The sequence below is a fragment of the Caenorhabditis briggsae genome (assembly GCF_000004555.2).
Source record: "Caenorhabditis briggsae complete genome, chrI, whole genome shotgun sequence".
In the NCBI taxonomy this organism is placed as follows: domain Eukaryota; kingdom Metazoa; phylum Nematoda; class Chromadorea; order Rhabditida; family Rhabditidae; genus Caenorhabditis; species Caenorhabditis briggsae.
In genome coordinates, this window is record NC_013489.2 from 4,414,762 (window position 1) to 4,435,199 (window position 20,438).

Here is a 20,438-nt window from a genome sequence, read left to right on the forward strand (position 1 = left end):
CAAACCTATTCATGGATGCGAAAAAATGTTTTTGATGTTTTTCAAAGCAAATCATGAATATTGACCCTATCGATGTATATATATCAATACTAAACGAAAGAAACATTTTGCACGCAGAAGATTCCACCTGAACAAAAAAATCCATGCGAGCTCTACGAAGAGCTCTCAAGAGAACTGAAAGTGGGACTCTGACCAAAAAATTATATTAGATTTTTTTGTTTCAAAATGTTCTCGAAGTAAGGTATTTTTATAATACTAATACGAAAAAATTCAGAAAAAAGTCGAAGTCCCTGAAAAACGCCAACAAAATTGAAGCGCCGCTCAGTTCTCGTCAACGAGGGACTAGAAAAATCTTGAGTTCGGCCACGCGGCCACACATTTTTCGATCCAATTTTCGCCATTTTCATCCGTTTTTTTCTGTAATTTCTGTAAGAATGAAGCTGTTTTATTAACTATTATATAAAGACGGCAAAAAAACTGTGTTCAAGTCAACATTGATTACACGAGCGATGGAGAAGCGACGCTGTCAGTATTGATGTGACCAAAAGCCTGTTCGAAAGTTCATCATTGTTACTTCTGATGAAACTGAAAGAGTGAAATGGATTGAGATTATGGGCGACAATTTTGGCAGTAAAATTGCAGGAAACGAAATGTTTACTTCTTCTGACGGACAGCGTCGCTTATCCATCGCTCGTGTAATCAATGTTGACTTGAACACACTTTTTTTGCCGTCTTTATATAATAGTTAATAAAACAGCTTCATTCTTACAGAAATTACAGAAAAAAACGGCTGAAAATGGCGAAAATTGGATCGAAAAATGTGTGGCCGCGTGGCCGAACTCAAGATTTTTATAGTCCCTCGTTGACGAGAACTGAGCGGCGCTTCAATTTTGTCGGCGTTTTTCAGGGACTTCGACTTTTTTTCTGAATTTTTTCGTATTAGTATTATAAAAATACCTTACTTCGAGAACATCTTGAAACAAAAAAATCAAATATAATTTTTTGGTCGGAGTCCCCCTTGAAAAGAAGACTCGCTGAGAGCACGAGTACAATTTCCGTTATAGTACGGTATACAATTAGTGTTTGCAGACAATGCGGGCAATGCACAGAACGTTACGAGCAAACAAACAATTTGAATCGGGTCGAAAACTTGTTATTTTTTCTGAGTCCGTTTTGATTGTTTTCTAAGATTCTAGTAGCCGCTCTTCTGGTTTTCTTTGAACGGAATGTCAAATTTTGTAGAAACTTTCAGAAATGTCGACCGAATTTCAAGTGCAATGCCGAGGATTGCCATGGGAAGCTACTGAACAAGATCTGAGAGATTTCTTTGGAAGTAAGTCTGTGTCGAGAGTATATTTTATTGAAACGTTGAATTTGAAGACAATGGTATAGCAAGTTTGGATATTCCGATACGAAATGGGCGTACTAGCGGGGATGCTACCGTCACTTTCACCAATGAAGACGACTACAGGCAAGCATTAAAGAAGGATCGTGAGCATTTGGGTAGCAGGTTTGTCATTTGGGAGCGATTTATAATATCATCTAACAAAGGTTACAGATACATCGAAGTATTTCCAATGGATGAACCTCCAAGAAGACGTGGTGATCGTAACGATTTCCGTCCTCGCGGTGGTGGTCCACCCAGGGATCGATTTTCCGACAGGGGAAGTGGTCAACGTACTGGTCCCAGCACAGACCCAATTGTTCGGCTTCGAGGATTACCGTTCTCGGTAACCATCCGTGACATCAACGATTTTCTCGCTCCTCTGCCAATTGTTCGCGTAAGTTATTTTAGTCGCTTCTTTTACGAATTAAACTTTTCAGGACGGTATTCTTCTTCCTGATCAACAACGAGCACGTATTGCTGGCGAAGCTTACGTTGTCTTCGATTCACTGGAAAGTGTTCAAATAGCGAAACAGCGGCACATGAAAAATATCGGACATCGATACATCGAAGTTTTCGAAGCAACTCAACGTGAGCTTTCGAGATTCGCTGACGACAATGGACTTCGCGTACCACGAATAGGCCCGTCTCCATTTGTTTCTTCTCCACCCAGTGGCCCTCCGAGAGGAGCCTATGATCCATACGGTCAAGTGGATAGTTACAATCGTGCTTCAGAATACCGTCGTGCGGAACCAGAAGACCCTTACGGTAGGGCAAGAGCACCAGCTCCGGATTTTAGCTCTAGAGCGCCTTATGACCCTTATCAACAACCGGCTGCAGCATACTCAAGCCAGCCCTCTGCAACTGGCTTCTATGACAACTACGACTCAAAACCAACCTATGATAGCTACGCGCGGGACAGAGCTCCAGATCCACGTGACGCTAGAGATGTTCGAGATGCCAGAGATATGAGAGGCTCGAGAGATGCACCAAGAGACTCGAGAATGTCTGATTCGCGCATGGGAGATTCGAGAGCTCCAATGGACCCTTACGCCAAAGAACCAAGGTATGTGGATTTCTCATACTTTGATTAAAAGTTTCATGGTCGATGGGAGGTTTTGAAAGGCAAAGTTTGGAATATCGAGCTATATACCGTGAGCACTTCAATACCATCAAATTCTAGTTTTCAATATATATATATATATATATATATATATATATATATATATATATATATATATATATATATATGTATATATAGCTTGGGAACGTTCTATTAGAGGGCGGCATGCAATTTGAAAGTGGCATTTTATTATTCGGCTCCATTTTTTCCGGAAACACAAAACTATAAAAATTCTTCCTAAAAACAACAAATTGATAATCTGGTGAATCGTAAATTATTATTTGAAGTGACATTCAATCGGAAGGTGGCTTTCTGTTTTTCGGGGGGGGGGGGGGCACAACTCACAGAATGTTCTATTAGAGGGCGGCATCCAATTAGGAAGAGTATATATTAGAGCGTTTACGATATCCTCTACTTCTTACCAACTTTTCTGCCTGTCTGTGTGTCTGTCTATCTTGGACATTGACTTGGATAACTCAAAGGGAAAAAGGACTCCTATAGTGGTGTGTGGCATGTAGTCATGGACTACCGAGCGTTTTATGTGCATGTTGTCCTGAGCATTCTAGATAATTGGGACCTATGGAGTTGAGAATCAGATTTTTTTTCAAAAATATGCTCCGACTAGGTAAAACTTCATAGAAATTTGCAAAGCGTCTTCATGTGTTGCGTACAAAAAATTCAGAATAAATGTCAGAAACTAAATATTCATAAAAATACGGTGAATTTTCCGGAACGTTTTGCAAGATAAATTTTTTTTCGCGCCTTTTTTCGATTTAATGCAGGCACAGCTGCGCAGCGACCCAGAAGTTCATTTTTCAGAATGCGCGTTTAACTACCGTTTAACTACCGCGTTAGAGCGCATTTAAGCAAAAAAAAACGGGCGCGCGATAGTCCATGGTAAAGGGGGATCGACGAATTGGGCATAATTGGTTGCTTGGTAGATACCAAATTTGATCATGAAGTTTTAGGATGGTTGTTGCTTTCAGAATTGTTGTGTGTAGTGTTTTCGATTTAATGTTTTAATGGGCATTTAGGTATCCGGATGATGGCTATACTTCGAGGGACCCATATTGGCGTGGTTCTAGTGGAGGGCAATCGGGACATGTTAGCGCTGGAGGAGGACCAGGAATTCCATCGGCTCCTGTTTCGCGGGACATTTATTCGGGAGGAGATTCTTGGGCAACTGGAGGTGGAGGAGGAAGTAGGGCTGGAGGACCGGTCGCTTCCGATAGAGATCGCTTCGGAAGTGGGAGTTATACCAATGAGCCGTACGCACAGAGAGAAGGTAAGCAGACGATGTGAAGGCGGGCGATATTTAACGAGGGGAACATCTTTGTTGTCGATACAGCATTGTGTAACAGGTTGATAAACCCAAGAACTTGATTTTTATATCATGATTGTCCGTGGTCAGAACTGACAAGGTTGACAGCAGTGAAAACGGTTCCTCAGTCTGATGGTATGGTTTTTTAATATTCATAGTGATGGACAAAGGATATAAAAAATTTCCACATGACGTTTATCAAAGCGATTTTCGTTAGTTCCAGCGGGCTTGGGAATAAGGGCGGAGGGCATGGTTCTTGTATGCTCACCAATTTTATAATGTAAGTCGAGTTTGGGATATAGAACATGTTCACTACAATTCATGCCAGGGAGTGTTTTTCAGTTTATATAAACCATCCGGAAACGTTTCTTAATTTTTTCAGCTGGCGGAGCTTTGCGCCGTTCAGAATACGGACGTCCGGATGATCGATATTCCAGACCGGATCCATACGGATATGGGAGGTGAGTTGTCTAAGTTGATTGTTTTTTAAATGTTTATCCGTTTCAGAGATCGGGATTACGGTAGCCATGCTGCTCCAAATAATCAACACTTCGTTCTACGCATGAGAGGCGTACCATTCCGTGCCACTGAAACTGACGTCTACGAATTTTTCCACCCGATTCGTCCAAATCAAGTCGAGCTCATCCGCGACAGCCAATACCAGCGTCCAAGCGGAGATGCTCGGGTTATTTTCTACAGTCGGAAGGACTATGACGATGCTCTGATGAAGGACAAGCAATACATGGGAGAACGTTACATAGAGATGATACCAGACAATGGAAGATACTAAAAAAGTCCTTCAAGTTAAACACCCGTTTTAAATTATAATCAGTTCTGCAAATTGCTTTTTTTTAATTCAATCAATCTTTAATAAATCTAATTTATTCAATTCGCCTGACAAATTTTTTTTGTTCATGTTTTCATACTGTTTTCGTCTCCGTACTTCTGTTATGCATTCACCTAACATTGAAAATACGTATTGTGCTGTTTAGATGGATTCTGTCATTATGTCCCAAGTTCTCACCCAAACTACCCAACCGGGTAAAAGCGGACGAACAGAAAAATTCGTGGACACTCTTATCAATTTTCGGCAAAAGTATCAGAACTCGCTTGATGAAGTTTCTGAGACATCGAAAAATGCCGTTCGTAAAAGCATCAGTATGCTCAATCATGAACAGAATTGGGTATGCGATATCAATCTCAGTTTTCCGGTAAACGTCCAGTGCCTTTTCAGAAATCACTCCAGAAGTTACTAATCCAAATGTGCACTGATGATCGTGGTACCAAATTGTTCGAATTCATTCATGCTATATTCACATTACTGCCTATTCTACCCCAATCGAGTGAAACTGAAACCATCTCGACGAATTCAATGAAATTCATGATGCGGGCACTTACCGAAGCGGATATCTCAGTTCCAAACTTCTTTGGAATGTACAATGATTTAATGGTGCAATTGAAGGATGCTCCGAATCGTGTGCTCATTGAACTTGTTAATTATATCTCATCCGATTTGAAACAAGCAAATGAGCGGTTTATCGAGACAATGCCGGATGCGGAGAATGTAGAAAATATTAGAGTAAAAGACGATTCGGCGAAAAGATCATTCAATCAGAGGTGGAAAGATTTTGTGGCTGTTTTGATCAAGAAAATCCAGGATGTAGAGCAGGTTTGTTAATTTCCATAGGAAACTCGGTCTTTCAGCTGCTTGAAAACATACATTTCTTTCAGTTGGATTACAATGATGATCTCTTGTCTGGAAGAGAGACTGCTGACAATATCATATTTGAATGGCTAAAACTCACCGAAGATGTGAATGCATTCGAACTGCTCTCTGAAATTGCTGAAACTTTCTGTATTGACCGCTTTTGTGACGAAGTGATTGCACTAGAAATTGGAATCGACTGGTCTTCTGATCATCTGGACCTGGAAAAAAAGAGAAGAGGAATCATGACGTGGAAATCAATCATCCTCACCACGAAAACTGAGAAAGACAAATTGACAAGGCTGTGGACCGGAGTTATCGGAGCATGGGAGATTGATGAGAATTTCGAAAAGGAGAAGAATGACAGGAGAGAACTATCAAGCGACTTGGAGCAAAGCGTTCTTGTGGGACACAGAGTTTTAAGCAACAACTTGGAATCCGCTCGGAAATTCCTGTTTCTAATCAGAGTAAACCCTAATTTAGTCATCTTTGATAATGTAGTTAATTGTTTCAGAACGAAAAATATCGAGTCCTGAGTAGTGAGATTGGATTGATTTTTTCTCTGATTCAATGCAGTTTGGATAGGAATGATGTAAGTGTAATTCTTTGATATTCTTCGTATAGTTTTTCTCAGGCTATGGCTGACATGAAGAAATCACTACAGCGACTATGGAGAATAGGTGAACAAGCAGAGGATTGTGTATGGATCTCAGATATTGCATGTGGTCGTCTCCTCCGTCTGGTGGATCTCCAGTTACGAATCATTTCGGAAAGTCTGATATCAAACGATTATCTGCGACAACTTCTGAGTCGACCGATGTTTTCTTTGATGCTCTCTCTTCTTGATACCCCAGCTTACCAAAAACAGGTTGTTGTGGTAGACGGACGTGTTGCTGATGGATGTGCGCTTTGGCTACTTAGTAGAGATCTTCTTATTACTGTATCAAGGGCTCAGGTGGATATGGGAACCCATCTTTCCAATCTTTTCAAAGCTATTGCGTCGTCCTCTAGCAATTCATCCGCACTGGTTTTGATAGATGTCTTAAGAGAACTTGTTAGAAAGTGCTCAGTGGAGATTTTAAACAACTCAAGACTGATCGATGGACTTTTCGACTACGTCTGTCGAATGCGTAGAGATATAGCTGTTTCTCTCATCAGATGTCTCATTCCAATCATCAATACAAGACCACAATTGAGGAATTCGCTTTTCAAAAGTCTCAAAAAGGATCTTCTCTGTGAATCAACAGTCAGTTCTGCGGTTCCGATCGTTCTTCTACTCCTACGTAGTGTGAGTAAACGAAGAGAAGATGGAGGCGGTGGACAATTCGATCATTCGATGTCTCAATCATTTGGAACGTTTAGTACACAAACATTGAATAGTATGGGCTGTAAGAAAAATGTCGATCAAGCTGTTGGACTCGAGCTGATCGGAATCGTTAGAAGATGTTTGTGGCAACCGGCAAAAACGAAAATTGCTCTGTACGACGGAATTTGCGAGTTAGCAACTCAAACATCTACAATGCTCAATCAATTTTTGGATATGATTGTATCGCATTCTAAAACGGTCCCGGAATGGAAAAGAAGCGATATGACGACCACAAACGGAAGTCAGGTATACCTTGTCGAACCTGTCCCTCATCTTATTCAGACACTGGAATGTCTGATAAGTGAATTGTCTTCATTTGATCCGGAATTTAAATTGGAAGGTACTGAAGTGCTTCTGAGACAAGGAGCGAATCAGATGGAGACCTGGGTCGAATATGCAATGAGAAGTGATGCAACAGATATGGGATTGGATAGAAATACTGAGTGGACTACTGGCACTGTCAACGGAAGGTCTTCTCTTCTTTTTTCTCAAATGATATTGAGCTCTTACGACGTACTAATCGAGCACATATGGCGAAGATTTGAAGCTATGGGAACTAAAGAAGATATTGAAAAGCTTGTGATACTTTTGAATAGGAAGAATGAATTAGATCGCTTGTTCAAAGAAAAGACAGTCAGGAAAGAGAAAGATAAGGAAACGGAGAAAGAGAAGGAGAAAGAAGAGAAGATGGACACTTCTGAATCCGAAATCCTTAGTAGTGCAAAAACATTGGCTTCCATTATGAAACGATTGATATCACAACCGGATGCGGATAGCACCAACGCTAGTTCGGATATGTTAGTGGATGTTCAAATGGAGCTTCTTGAATGGGCGATTGGAAGAACTAAAGTTCTGTCAACTGATCTTGTCAAAGAGTATCGTCCACTCCACTCGATTCTTTCTGGAACCAATAGTTTGATTTCGCTATCGAAGTTAGTTTTAAGATAGCGTTTCAGTAATATAAATTTTTTTTTCTTGCAGAAGTCTCATTGACTTCTATGTTGGAAACAAATGCTCGCCATGGGCAAGCGAAATAAAAATGGGAAATCCGATGAAAACCCTTGCTATGGAAAGTTACGCTAACATTTTGGAGTTTCTTGGAATCAAATATAAGCAAGCACCATCTAGGGTTACGATGTCATGGTTCGAGGAGAAAGAAGGAGAAGATGAGGAAACTAGTAGAAAGAGAAAGGAACCAAATATTCTTGCGGTATTTACTGTTCAAATTCTCACTTATATGATACAGTTGGGTTTTCAGCTTCGTCAAGCTCATTTCCTCTCTTGCCGTTTGTTCCGACAAATTCTTGAAATTGAAAACGAAGAAATTGAAGAAGATAAGAAACCGAAAGCGCAGTACGAGATGCAAGAAAGGGCCATTCTGAGGGCAGCTTCCGCTGCAATAGGCATGGCCAAGAATGTGAAAGTGTGGTCCAACCTTTTCGTACGCATCATCAAAGTTTTGGAGGATGAAACGTTTTGTGAGTAGAGGACCAATTCCATGTCTATTTTCAATCTTGCAGATAACAACCAAATGCTTCGAGACTACTGTAAATTCATCACAACTTGTAGTCTTCGTTGTGCTGAATCTGACAAAACTTCATCGAAAGAGATGATTGTGATCATGGAAAATGTTTTAGAGTTTTTGAGTGAAGAATCGGAAGACATCAAATATCACTTCATCTCAAAAACAACACTCAATATTGCATTCGAGTTTCAGTTCAGCTACATAGAAAAATCGCTGGCTTTGATTAGAGAAGCATTCGGATTTCAGAAAGACTTTTTCGTGAAGCCACCAGTCTGTGAGTTTTTGAATTGTGATTCTTATTATTGCTTGAATTTTTCAGTTGATGGGATGCTGCATTCACTTCTCACCAAATGCATGGAAATAACTGAATTGGTGTCCCGAGCTCTTCAAATTTTCGTTCAATACAAAATGATGCAGGAACGAGTCACAGAAGTGTTAACCAGCTACTTCACCACAATTCAGATGTCTGTTGTCTTGCTTCAAAACTTGACCAAAGGCTGGGGAAGATCTATGTCAGACTGGCAGAGTGTTGATCTACTTGCTGAATTGGTGAAAACGAAATTGAGACCAATTCTGGCCATGGTTGATGATCATATTGGATTCTCGAAAGGAAAGGAAGAAATGAAGAAGAAAATTTCACAGAAGACGAGATATGCGAAATCGAAGAGAGATGAAAAGCTCTTTTCCAAATTTTCTCATGAGAGAGAAGCGGTCCAACATGGAATTTTAGTGCTCTGCAAGCTGATCAAAGACGAACGTTTCGATTTGCAAATCAAAGTGGGTTTTTTTTCGATTTTCGAAAAATTGGAGATATGAAAAAGAAACGCCGGTAGCCAATTAAAATACGGAAAATAAAAATATTTCTAGGTTACGGTAGTTGTCGTTGAGGGACCTTCAACCACCGGCGTTCCTCTTCCACATCTCCGATTCTTTGAACCAGAATAATAGTGTTTTTGTTTCATGATAATGTACTGAATATCATTCCTAATTTTTAGAATAACTCGATCGGTTATCGTGATTTCCGTATAGACATGGCAGTTCTCCGCAGCAAATTCAGCGGGGAAACCAACGATGAAGTTCGGGAGCCGTGAGTTATCGCGAACTTTAATAAGTATTCTTGTTGTCTGTTCAGAGTTCACAAAAGACGTCGCAGGGAGCAAAGCGACGAGAATGAAGAGTTGATGAATGAAACCGAAGAAAATACTACAGAAACGGCGGCAACGACGAATGCAGGAAGCTCCGAAGAGCCAGAAGAGCAAGAACGAGAAGAAGAGCCGAGAGAAGCAGAACACACAGTCAATGAGGTGCGTTTGTCATTTTTATTAGGCAGTTTTATAGCCGGAAGAAAGGAAAAACATCACTTAAGACTGGTTGATTGAGTTTATGCGGAATCTCTTTTGCAAAAGTTTAGGGCGTCATCTCACAAACAGGCGTAATACGAGTCTGTAAAGATATTAGACTTGCCCTGTCGCATTTCCAAATAAACCTAAGAACATGACAGATGTTCTCCTCTCAGTTCATACCCATAATTTGATTCGTTAAACATGTCGTGAACGGACAACAATCATAGTATGACATGTCACTATTATGAGGATAGGCAACAAAGACACATCATATTTTAAGATGGTATCCCCCAACTATTTATGAAGACAGTGAACGGGTATGCACTTGGGTTCAAGACAACGGGTCAGAAATCTCGCCCCAGTAAACGTGAGATTTTAGAAAAAATTCGCTTCTGAATGATATGGCTGAGGATCAAACTTTTAAAGGGGGCGTCCGCTAATTATAAAATTTTTGAGATTTTTATATCAATCGATCCAGAATTTTGGGTCGGGAAGAAAACTCTCTTGGAGGATAGTCCGAAAATCACTCGTTCTTAAGATATATGCCAAAACGTCAAAAAATAATCAACGTAGAGGGTCAAAAAAACCAACGTCAAAAAAATCAACGTAGAGTGTGCAGATTAGGGTCTTGTCTTGCCGAGCTTGTTGGGCGAAAAATCACGCGTTGCAACTCTTTGATTAAAATTAGTTAGGTCAAATCCACGTCAATTTTGAAGTTATTGAATTTCTTCTGGCCTAAAAGTCATTTGGGGCGCTTTTTTTTGGCCCGCTGCCTTGAACCCAAGTGGATATGTAGTTTTTTTCGAAATGATTGAAGTTACCGTAAAATATAATAGCAGAAGGGCCTTCACACTGTAAAGTTTGAGCTAATTTTTATTGACTCCTGTGCAAGATATCGGGAATGTGTCAACTGATAAAATGCTTGTGATATTATGATAAACTATTTATCAGTTGAAAATTTGTTTATATCTTTGATATTCACCGGCATAAATTGGCTCTATGTAAAAAGTTGGAAGGTTATCTTCTTTGATACAACAGTTACCGTAAAACCTCTAATAGAACGACACCCGGATCGTCCACTTTGAGCCTATATATCTCATTTTCTGCAAAAGATATCAAAAAGTGGCTAACTAGTAAAATGTTGCTGATATCCTGATAAACATTTTACTAGTTAACCACTTTTTGATACCTTTCAAAAGAAGTGAGATATATAGGCTCAAAGTGGACGTTCCGGGTGTCGTTCTATTAGAGGTTTTACGGTAAGTCTCATTCCACTACACACGCGTATTGTTAATTTGGGACCACTGATGTTATCAGATGATGTCAGATGTTATAATTCGTATTTTCTTATTCACACTCTCTAAACCTAAGTAACCAACAACGATCAAACACAGAACGCCACACCCGTTCCTATTGTGTCAAGATGACCGCTGTGTGGGAATCGCAAATGCAAACAAATGTGAACATATCCTCTGCCACCATCTGTTACACGCTCAGCACTCCCAATTATCGCTCAACCAATCTGGGGGGATAGGTCCATCTCTTTACGACTATGTTTGTGTTGTTGAAGGACCAAAGCCATGCCACTCCGCGCGATTATACTTGACGGCTACATTCTAAGCGCAGATTTGTGCTCTTTCCTTGTAACGTCATCAATTTTATTTATAGGTAAAGCAAGAACCGGAAGATGATTATGAAGCCAGAGATATCTCGAGAGGAACCAGCCCAGTCTTCTGATCGTACTATGTCAAAAACTCTTTAATTATATGCTCTCAAGAAAATGTTATAAATATTTTATTTGCACATCGTTCTATTCTGTTATTGCTTTCAATTTTGTTCTAATAAGTTGGTTTCAGTCTATACGACAACCACTGGAATATCTGAGTATAGATCGAACCGGCTGATGTAATTTTCGTAATTAGGTTTCCATATTTTATAACTTTCGTTTCTATTCATATTACCGTATTCACACTTATCTGTTAACCTGCTACATGACTAGTGATGTTCAAACCGGAAGTGTTTCTGACGTTCACAGTCTTACCGTTCATAGTCACCGCTCTTCACCCTTTCTTCAGCTCTCTTCAGACAACAATGCTCCATCGGACATATTCCGCGCACTGCTTCCCCTTCCTTCTCTCTTTTTTCCACCACCTCACCGGTGCCCCATTCTTCGTGCGCGTTCGTCCTCGGTTCGACACCAATACCGCCTTATTCTACCCCTTTTCGTCAGGCAAGGGGGCTATATGACCAGTAGTTTTGCAATTAATGCGCCTCTCATCCTCCCTCAGTCTTTCTCTCCCCTCTCTTTCTCACTCTCTTCTTACCCCTCGCTGTCTAATGTACTCTTCGAATCGCACGCTGTTTGTCTTTTTTTTGTCTTCTCCTTCCTTCCCTTCCATTCTTCATCTTCTACGTCTTCTTTCTCTTCCTGTGAACAATCGAATTTTCGCTTTATCCGTCAAACCCAAGAGCTATTTTTATTCCAGTTTATCTATTCATTCCTGACGAAATGAAGCCTTCCTATTTGGATAGTCTTGAGCGGATCAAAGAAGAACATTCTGAGATGAGTAAGCATTTGAGCCAGCAGAAGGTAATTTAAAAGTTAACTGACTTGAATATGATTATTCGTTGCAGAGTGAGCTTGAAAAGATAAATATGGAGAAAGAGAACATGACCCGATCCTTCATGACTTACGCAGAAGTGTCTTCAACAATGCGTGCAGATCTCAAAAGAGCAGAGGAAATGAACAAACGTCTACAAGACTTCATCATGCAGACGCTGAGCCCACTGCTCTCTCCGGAGCACCAGGCGAGCTGTCTTGCTGCCTTGGAATCCTTCAAATCCGCTTCATCGCCACGAGAAAATGGAAATGGTGCTGCTCTTCCACCAGGATTCCCACCAGTAGCTGCTGGAATGCTCGGAATGTTTCCAAATATGCCATTCGGAATGAACCCAGCAATGAGCCAACTCTTCAATCAGTTCGCCCAAGGAAACGGTGCAGACGCTGTCGCTGGATCATCTGGAGGCTCTGAAGCGAAAAAGCCTAAATTGGAAGAACCTGATGACGGAGAGCTAGAAATCGACGTAACGAACGACGATAATCCAACCACAGCTAACGGTGCTACTCATAAAAACGGGAGAGATAGTACAAATAGTGTTGCTTCATCTGGAGCATCAACACCGAGCATTGCTTCGAACTCGGCGAAAGGAAGACAACAACAGCCTCCTGGAAATCTGCAATCGCTAGAGCAGATGAGCTTTTTAGCTGGACTCAGTAAGATTTTAGACAATTTTCATTATGAACTATCACACGATTAAACCGTTCAGATCCGAACATGCTCCGACAAGCAGGAGGATTCAATCTTTTCAATGATCCACACACTTCAGCACGATTGGCTGCTGCTATGAATCAAATGGGAGGACGACCAGCTTATTCTTTCAAGATTGTTGATAACGGCATCCCAACACCTACCACATTCCCACCAGATGCACAGAAAGGACCTGGAATACCGACGTAAGTATTCATACATTTTCCCTTCTGATTCAATAAGTATGAATAGCTAATAATACAAAATGTTTCAGTGGTCTCAAGAAACGAATGGAACTAAATCATGGAGAAGTTGTCTGTGCAGCTACGATCGCTCGTGACAACACAAGAGTGTACACTGGTGGAAAGGGTTGTGTCAAAGTTTGGGATATAACTGAATCTGATCTCACTTCCACCTCAACTGTCAGCCGACCATGTATTGCAACCCTCGAGTGTCTCAAAGACAATTACATCCGCTCATGCAAACTGTTCCAAGACGGAAAAACTCTTCTGATTGGTGGAGAAGCCAGTACTGTTGCATTATGGGATCTTACAACTCAAATGAAGACTCTGGATTTGGAAACTGAGTCCCAAGCCTGCTATGCTCTCGCATTATCTCCAGATGAGAAACTCTTGTTTGCCTGCTTAGCCGATGGAAACATTCTCATCTATGATATTCACAATAAAGAGAAGGTTTGCACTCTTCCTGGACATCAAGACGGAGCTTCATGCCTTGATCTTTCTAATGACGGAACAAAACTTTGGTCAGGTGGACTTGATAACTCTGTCCGCTGCTGGGATATGAGCCAACGTGTCGAACTAGCCAAATACGATTTCAACAGTCAAGTCTTCTCTTTGGGATGTTGTCCAGATGATGAATGGGTGGCTGTTGGAATGGAAAACAATAATGTTGAAGTTCTCTCAACATCTGGCAAAGAAAAATATCAGCTAACCCAACACGAATCCTGTGTACTGTCTTTAAAGTTCGCCCATTCTGGAAAGTTCTTCATTTCTACTGGAAAGGTATGTGAGACTAAAATTGGATAGGTCAGACCTCGAACCTCTACCAAACCTATTTTACGATTTCTTTGAATATAAACCTCTGTTCGAGTTTCAGGACAACGCGCTGAACGCTTGGCGAACACCATACGGAGCTTCTCTTTTCCAACTGAAAGAGAATACATCTGTCCTGTCGTGCGACATTTCCTTTGATGATTCCCTCATTGTGACTGGATCTGGAGAAAAGAAGGCAACTCTATATTCAATCGACTATTAACTGAATTCTCCCCCCCCCCCCCAGCAACCAAGATACTCAAAATTTAAGTACGATAATCGTATAATGCTTCACCAGTTTTCTCCTTCTCACCGACGTTTTTACAATCCCTTCCTCTTTCCTCCTCCTGAACTCTTTATTTCTTATAGATTGAGCGTTACATTGTTATTTTATGTACTATGTCACTGAAACTTTATTATACTTGCATTTAAATGTGGATGGTCTAAACTGAATAAACGAGCTCGGTTTAACTTCTGTTCAAAAGTCTGTCACACGTCCTTTTCGCTCCCAATCTCCATATCGAGTTGGCTCCGGTCCTGCTGGTCCACCAACTTCGCCGGTCTTCTTATTCACGCCACCTGGATGCTTTTTCAGATGAGGATCTTCGTACTGCGGCACGTCTGTTTTATCAAGCGATCCTTTTGGCGTCTTGTTGGCCATTGCTTTTTCCTTTAGACTTTGCTTCGGTTTGTCCGAGAAACGGCGCAATGAAACTTAAAGAAATGTACATTTGTACAGAACCCTTAAGTTTAGAAAACATACTACTTGATGTTAGGCGAGATAATTGACGAATCATTCCACCTATAACTGTTTCGCTTAAACTATAACTCGAAGCGAATGAAATGCTTCCAAGAGTACTTGCAAGGAGTGTTCACCGTTTCAATTTCTTAAATACTGAATGAATTAAAGCATTTTATTTTATCACAATTGAGACATTTATATCATAACCGAAAAGCAATAGGAAGCAATGGGATGGTGTGGTAGATCATTCGGAGACTTTTGACATAGTTGGAATTTAGTTAAAAATGAACTTGTAAGCCGTATAGATGATCAATCCCATGGTTGTTGGAATCAAAAAGTTGGTCCAAGTTGGAGATGTCATGATGTCAGTGAAGTCTTTGAGAACAGAAGATTGGCTTCCTTTAGACTGAGCAACTTTCGGTGCAGTTTTCTCTGACTTCGAGACTTCGGACTCTGGCAATTGTCCGATGAGATACTCTTTGGTCATTTCAATGGCATCCTTCGAATGTCCGACATCAAGGAAGCCGACGGTAGCATCCTTTCCAGCCAACTGAGTGATAACTTCCTCACCTCCGGGGTGCTCATTCAGAAACTTCGTGACATCGTAAACCTAGAAACATTAGGATTATTCTTAAAACCGTAGGATCGTTTCTCCACCTTTCCTGAGATGACAATCCAGCACGATTTGTCAACGCCTTCATAGTTGTGTTTGGAAACCTCCTCGAGAGAAATGACACGAAGCTCTGACATTTTAGATGAACCCTGTTTAGAAAATTTTTTTTTTGGGTTAACAAGAAGCAAAATGATATCATGAATGGTTAGTAACCAAAATCTACTTATAACAGCTTTAAGTTTAAAATAAAACACTTCATTTGTGAAAAACCCAATTTTTGAAAAGGATCAACATCGGGATAATAACCCATAAAAATGATAGGCAAACTTCAAAAAGAACAAAAACTACAAACATAATATTTTCAGATATATCTAATTTTGTTTCGGTCGGTGGTCAGCTCCAACTGCTTCCGATACATGCGCGAATCCATCCCGCTTGAGCAATTCTGACAATTCCCGCTTGATTTTTCCAATAACTGGAAACCCTTCGTACACGAATGCAGAATACAATTGAACTAGACTGCCTCCGGCACTAAAAATGTTATAATTGGAATCAATTGCATTTCTTCGATTATACCGAATCTTTTCATAAGCATCTTCCCCGCTGAATACTCCTCCACACCCAATGATCGGAATCTGGCCATTGGTGAGTCTGAATACAAAAAACGTAGCGCCAGAAACAACAAACCAGCACTCACTTGTACATTTTACGGATACATTCTGTGCTGATTTCTCTTACTGGAGCACCACTCAGTCCACCCGTTTCTGCCTTGTTCTCAGATTTCAAATAATCTGGTCTCGCTATTGTCGTGTTCGACACAATTATTCCGTCGACTCCAAACTTCTTGTTTGTAACGACATGTGCGATGTCCTTCATTTCCGAATCGATAAGATCAGGAGCAATTTTAAGGAAAATTTGAGGTCTTTTCTCCAGTTTGTGCATATCAAGTGATTCTTTCACATACGCTAAAAGTTTCTCCAAATCACTTTTCTTCTGCATACTCCTGAGTCCCGGTGTATTTGGGGAAGAGACATTCAGCACCAAATAGTCACAGTGAGGAGCGAAATAATTAACACCGATTTCGTAATCCAATCTTAAAAATATCAATAACTATCAATATTAAGAGATTTCGAAGTTTCTTACTTGGCGTCTTCTGTCAGCTTGTTTTTTCCAAGATTAACTCCAAAATAAGCATATTGTTCGGGTACCCACGCATCTCTAGCGCTTCGAACTCTTTGATGAACTCTTCCAACTCCATCGCTATTGAATCCATATCTATTGATAACACCTTCGTCTTCTAGCAATCGAAAAACTCGAGGACGATTGTTGCCTGGTTGCGGAATCGGAGTGACTGATCCGATCTCAATGAGACCAAAACCAGAGTTTTTGGCGAGTTGAGTGATTGCTTGGCCATCTTTATCAAATCCGGCTGCTAATCCAATAGGATTTCTGAATTCTCTTCCGAATAATTCACACTTCAATTCTGGATACTCTTTTCTATTCCATCCAAAACGAGGTAACAGTCCCCACGAAGCCGCTCGCACTGCCCATCGATGTGAATCCTCACCATCCACAAATTTATGAACCATTGGCATCACTGCCTTTTTATAGAATGTTTCTGATCCATAAAGTAATTCGAGAGCCGTATATCCTGCAAGGCCAGTTGCGAGAACGATGACAGTGGATTTGCTGATGGCACCGGGGGGAAGTTTGGGATAAATGTATTTGCGATCGGCGTTTTGATTCATTGTTCGTTGCTGCAGGACTTTTTCAAACCAATAACAAACTTTTCGAGCTGAAGGTTCATTTATTTTTCAACGGCACTGAAAAAAACAAACCTGTTCTGGTGTGAAATCTAGAACCTGTAAATCTCCTTCTTCGTAATGAAGTACCAGTTGAAAGAACGGCTGGAAGAGACAGGGAGAGGAGTTACACCCAGCTGAGGCCTGGAAGAAAAATTCTTTAGAAGCAGAACCCAGAAATTTTGTGTCTTGAAAATGGCTTTTTACTTCTGAATCTTTTTTAGAGGTGTTTATAGTAATTTCCAGTCCATATTTCATAGAATCCTAGAGCGTCAGTGGGCGAACAGATACTCGATAATCTAACAAGGAAAAAACTACATTTCAACGGAAAATGATCAGATATCATTTTCCTACATTCGATTGTTTTAGGCCAAAAATTTCACATGAAACATCGATTCTCCTGCAGAATGATTTGTCTGCGGCGATAAAAACGATTTGATAAGGACTTGATAAAGAGGTACAAAGTTGAATATACATGGGTCAGAGATCGCCTTTACCTTCACAGCATTAAAGAAAATATTCTTGAAACACTTACTCTGATTTTGTAGTCGTAAGATATGAGTTTCTTCTTTATGATTTTACTTCCATGTCCTGATGACATAAAGCCTGTAAGGTAACAATATTGTTTCGGAATTGAATCGAAGCTTTCAGAAATTTTCATAAAACTGGAAAATAATTTGAACCATTCGAGTGGTGAAATAAATTCTCAGCAAAATTGAAGTGTAATATCAAATCCAGAAAAGGATCGCAATAAAGACTGATAACTGTTCAGACAACTCATTTTAATAGAATGGCATAAAATATATTCAAAAAATCAATTATTCGGTAAATTTCGTTAGAACTCTTTATTCGGAGATATTTACAAAAAAAAAAGAAGTTAAAAAATGAAAAAATATGAAGGGGCGGAGCCTTGCTCTTCCAAATGCAATCCCACCGCACAGTTTTCCCGATACATTTTTACAGCGAGACAAATGCATTTTGATCAGATTCAATGACTAAAGTGCTGTTTTAAAAGCAAAAGCTTTGAAATTTTTTCTCGTTTTTCCTATTTAAATAAACGAGTATTACTCGAATTAAATAATAAATTCATTCAAATTTCAGATGACAATGACAGCTGCAGACAACTTCAAACGGTACTGCAGTCAGCTTGAGAAATATGGACAGACTGAAAGTGTTCACTCTCCTGTAATGGCTTTATTGCGACGAAAGTATTTCTAGATATATTCCTGATCGTGTGGTCTATTTTTCTATATTCAGAGCCCGCAAACAGCTTATTGAGCTCATGAAAACTGACAACGACTGTACGAGTAGCATCAACAAGCTTTGGATCGTGGGCTATTATCATCCCTTTCAGTTTTACGCTCGAGTTCGTAACTCTCTTTGTTTTCCGTTGATTCGTTAAGAATTGTAGGAAGACAATAGTGATATGGATACGATTACTCTGCTGACAATGTTTTGTGGAGAACTTCAAGAAATGCTGATGCTCACCGAACAAATATACGCATCTATTTGGAATTTGTATATTGCTGATCTTCATCGATATATGTCTGATGATGAAATCCAAAAGTCGCTCGCTGTTGGATATTATACAAGAACCATAGAACTAGATCCCAGCTGCGGTCGAGCTTTTCACATGCTTGCTCTTGTTCAACCCAATCTGCTTGTGGCACAAAAAGTTAGGCTTTTGATGTTAGCTCAACTAGCTGAAAACCCTGTGAAGAAACGTTTGGATGTTTCTGAATTTGTTAAATCCAGCGAAAGCGATTCAAACAGTTCAGATCAGCTTCTTGAGGACTTCGCCAATTGGGCGCTGAACGAAAACCAAAAAAGAGTAGACCATCAACTGAACGGATTGAAGATGATCAATCAGTTTGAATCTGATTTTAAAGAAAGCCCAATTTCGAATTGGTCGATGACGATGTCCGGATGTCGTTACGTTGCTCAACTGGCAAATAAAAATCTTGGATGTGAGTGGAAGTCTTCTCCAAGTCTAATCTATAAAATTGAATAATTTCAGTCAACCAATTCATCGATTGTTTCGATGTAATAACGTCTTTCTATCTGGAAATTTATTCATATCCTTCACCAACGATGTCCCTATGTGCTGAGATTATCTCTTGGATTTGCGATGCCAAAGAGATTTTCGATGTGAATGACCCAGTTAAAAAAGAGCCATATTTCCAATCATTATCAGTTTTCGCAAAAACTGTAAGTATACTTTTAATAAAAGTTTGGGCAACAAATAATCTTCCAGAAATGGAACGAACTGAATGATCTCGCGATTGAACAAATAAACACTGTTTTCGGATCTGGATCACTTTCTGAAGGCGTCAATAGTATCCGCTACCTAATATTTGGACCGGAATCGGAACCATCATTAGAAGAATTGAGTCTGTTAGTCAAAAACTATATTCGTCTTAATCAATCAACAGTGGAGTTGCGATCTGAAAAAGGAGACGATAGTCGTCTTCTAAAAAGGATAAACCGATCGGAAACGAAACGTTTGGATATCCCGTTGGAGGTTTTGGCTGAAAAAGTCAGTCAAATGAATCGGGAGGACTGGAGACCAGTTTACGTGATTATGGACTACGATACAATACTCAACAAATCGCGTAATGCCAGAAAAGTTTGGAGTATAGACGATTTCATCTGTATCCTGCCATCTAGCGTTCTTGAGCAACTTGACAGTCAAAAAATGAAGATCAAGTCTGTTCGTCCAGTGATTCGAACGTTGATGGAGCTCCAAGCAGAAGGAAGAATTATTCTGAAGGCGTGTGAGAATGAACGACGGTGTGCCGAAGAATTAGTGCAAAGTGTAAAAGGAACGGCAAACGATCACAAGCACATTGTCGCATTTCTGTGTAAATGTCCAGAAGAAGAAAATCCAATCGAAGGAGTCACATTCTATGACATCGATAAGTTCTATACCAAGTATCTGAATAGTTGAAAATCTTATTCTACACATTCGGCTGAATTGTTCGGTGGAGAAAAAAAGATTCTAACTGGACTGTGATACCTCGAACTTGTTCATTTTTATGCAAATAAATCTCTCATTAATAAATAATTTGAAACGGTATTCACAATGAAAGGGAAGAAGTTAGTGTGAGAATCGGAGGCGATCAAGATTTGAACTCCGGTGAGTTTTTTTAGTAAC

At 40.1% G+C, this 20,438-nt stretch overlaps 7 protein-coding genes across 7 annotated transcripts; 4 read left to right on the forward strand and 3 right to left on the reverse strand.

Moving 5' to 3' along the window:
• Positions 1 to 1,254: 1,254 nt before the first annotated feature.
• Cbr-hrpf-1 lies at positions 1,255 to 4,618 on the forward strand (the record flags this gene model as incomplete). The annotated part of the gene is made up of 6 exons (XM_045243974.1): positions 1,255 to 1,333; positions 1,381 to 1,781; positions 1,825 to 2,450; positions 3,542 to 3,792; positions 4,211 to 4,289; positions 4,336 to 4,618. The coding sequence occupies 6 exons, from the start codon at positions 1,255 to 1,257 to the stop codon at positions 4,616 to 4,618; spliced, it is 1,719 nt and encodes a 572-aa protein (XP_045092570.1).
• Positions 4,619 to 4,820: 202 nt separating this feature from the next.
• On the forward strand, positions 4,821 to 11,504 carry CBG04051 (the record flags this gene model as incomplete). The annotated part of the gene is made up of 10 exons (XM_045243979.1): positions 4,821 to 5,012; positions 5,063 to 5,497; positions 5,533 to 6,015; positions 6,048 to 6,125; positions 6,168 to 7,831; positions 7,881 to 8,377; positions 8,420 to 9,201; positions 9,420 to 9,511; positions 9,557 to 9,728; positions 11,436 to 11,504. 10 exons carry the CDS (start codon positions 4,821 to 4,823, stop codon positions 11,502 to 11,504), a joined length of 4,464 nt encoding a protein of 1,487 aa, XP_045092569.1.
• Positions 11,505 to 12,276: 772 nt separating this feature from the next.
• Cbr-unc-37 lies at positions 12,277 to 14,350 on the forward strand (the record flags this gene model as incomplete). Its single annotated transcript, XM_002639409.1, has 5 exons — positions 12,277 to 12,357; positions 12,402 to 13,041; positions 13,095 to 13,281; positions 13,350 to 14,097; positions 14,192 to 14,350. The coding sequence occupies 5 exons, from the start codon at positions 12,277 to 12,279 to the stop codon at positions 14,348 to 14,350; spliced, it is 1,815 nt and encodes a 604-aa protein (XP_002639455.1).
• Positions 14,351 to 14,605: 255 nt separating this feature from the next.
• CBG04049 lies at positions 14,606 to 14,924 on the reverse strand (the record flags this gene model as incomplete). Its single annotated transcript, XM_002639408.2, has 2 exons — positions 14,606 to 14,841; positions 14,891 to 14,924. The coding sequence occupies 2 exons, from the start codon at positions 14,922 to 14,924 to the stop codon at positions 14,606 to 14,608; spliced, it is 270 nt and encodes an 89-aa protein (XP_002639454.2).
• Positions 14,925 to 15,143: 219 nt separating this feature from the next.
• On the reverse strand, positions 15,144 to 15,619 carry Cbr-cytb-5.2 (the record flags this gene model as incomplete). Its single annotated transcript, XM_002639407.1, has 2 exons — positions 15,144 to 15,479; positions 15,527 to 15,619. The coding sequence occupies 2 exons, from the start codon at positions 15,617 to 15,619 to the stop codon at positions 15,144 to 15,146; spliced, it is 429 nt and encodes a 142-aa protein (XP_002639453.1).
• Positions 15,620 to 15,853: 234 nt separating this feature from the next.
• Positions 15,854 to 17,230, reverse strand: Cbr-dhod-1 (the record flags this gene model as incomplete). Its single annotated transcript, XM_045244002.1, has 3 exons — positions 15,854 to 16,133; positions 16,180 to 16,575; positions 16,626 to 17,230. 3 exons carry the CDS (start codon positions 17,228 to 17,230, stop codon positions 15,854 to 15,856), a joined length of 1,281 nt encoding a protein of 426 aa, XP_045092568.1.
• A 1,155-nt stretch (positions 17,231 to 18,385) lies between these two features.
• Positions 18,386 to 20,231, forward strand: Cbr-smg-5 (the record flags this gene model as incomplete). The annotated part of the gene is made up of 5 exons (XM_002639405.1): positions 18,386 to 18,492; positions 18,542 to 18,650; positions 18,696 to 19,251; positions 19,302 to 19,492; positions 19,539 to 20,231. 5 exons carry the CDS (start codon positions 18,386 to 18,388, stop codon positions 20,229 to 20,231), a joined length of 1,656 nt encoding a protein of 551 aa, XP_002639451.1.
• Positions 20,232 to 20,438: the final 207 nt, after the last annotated feature.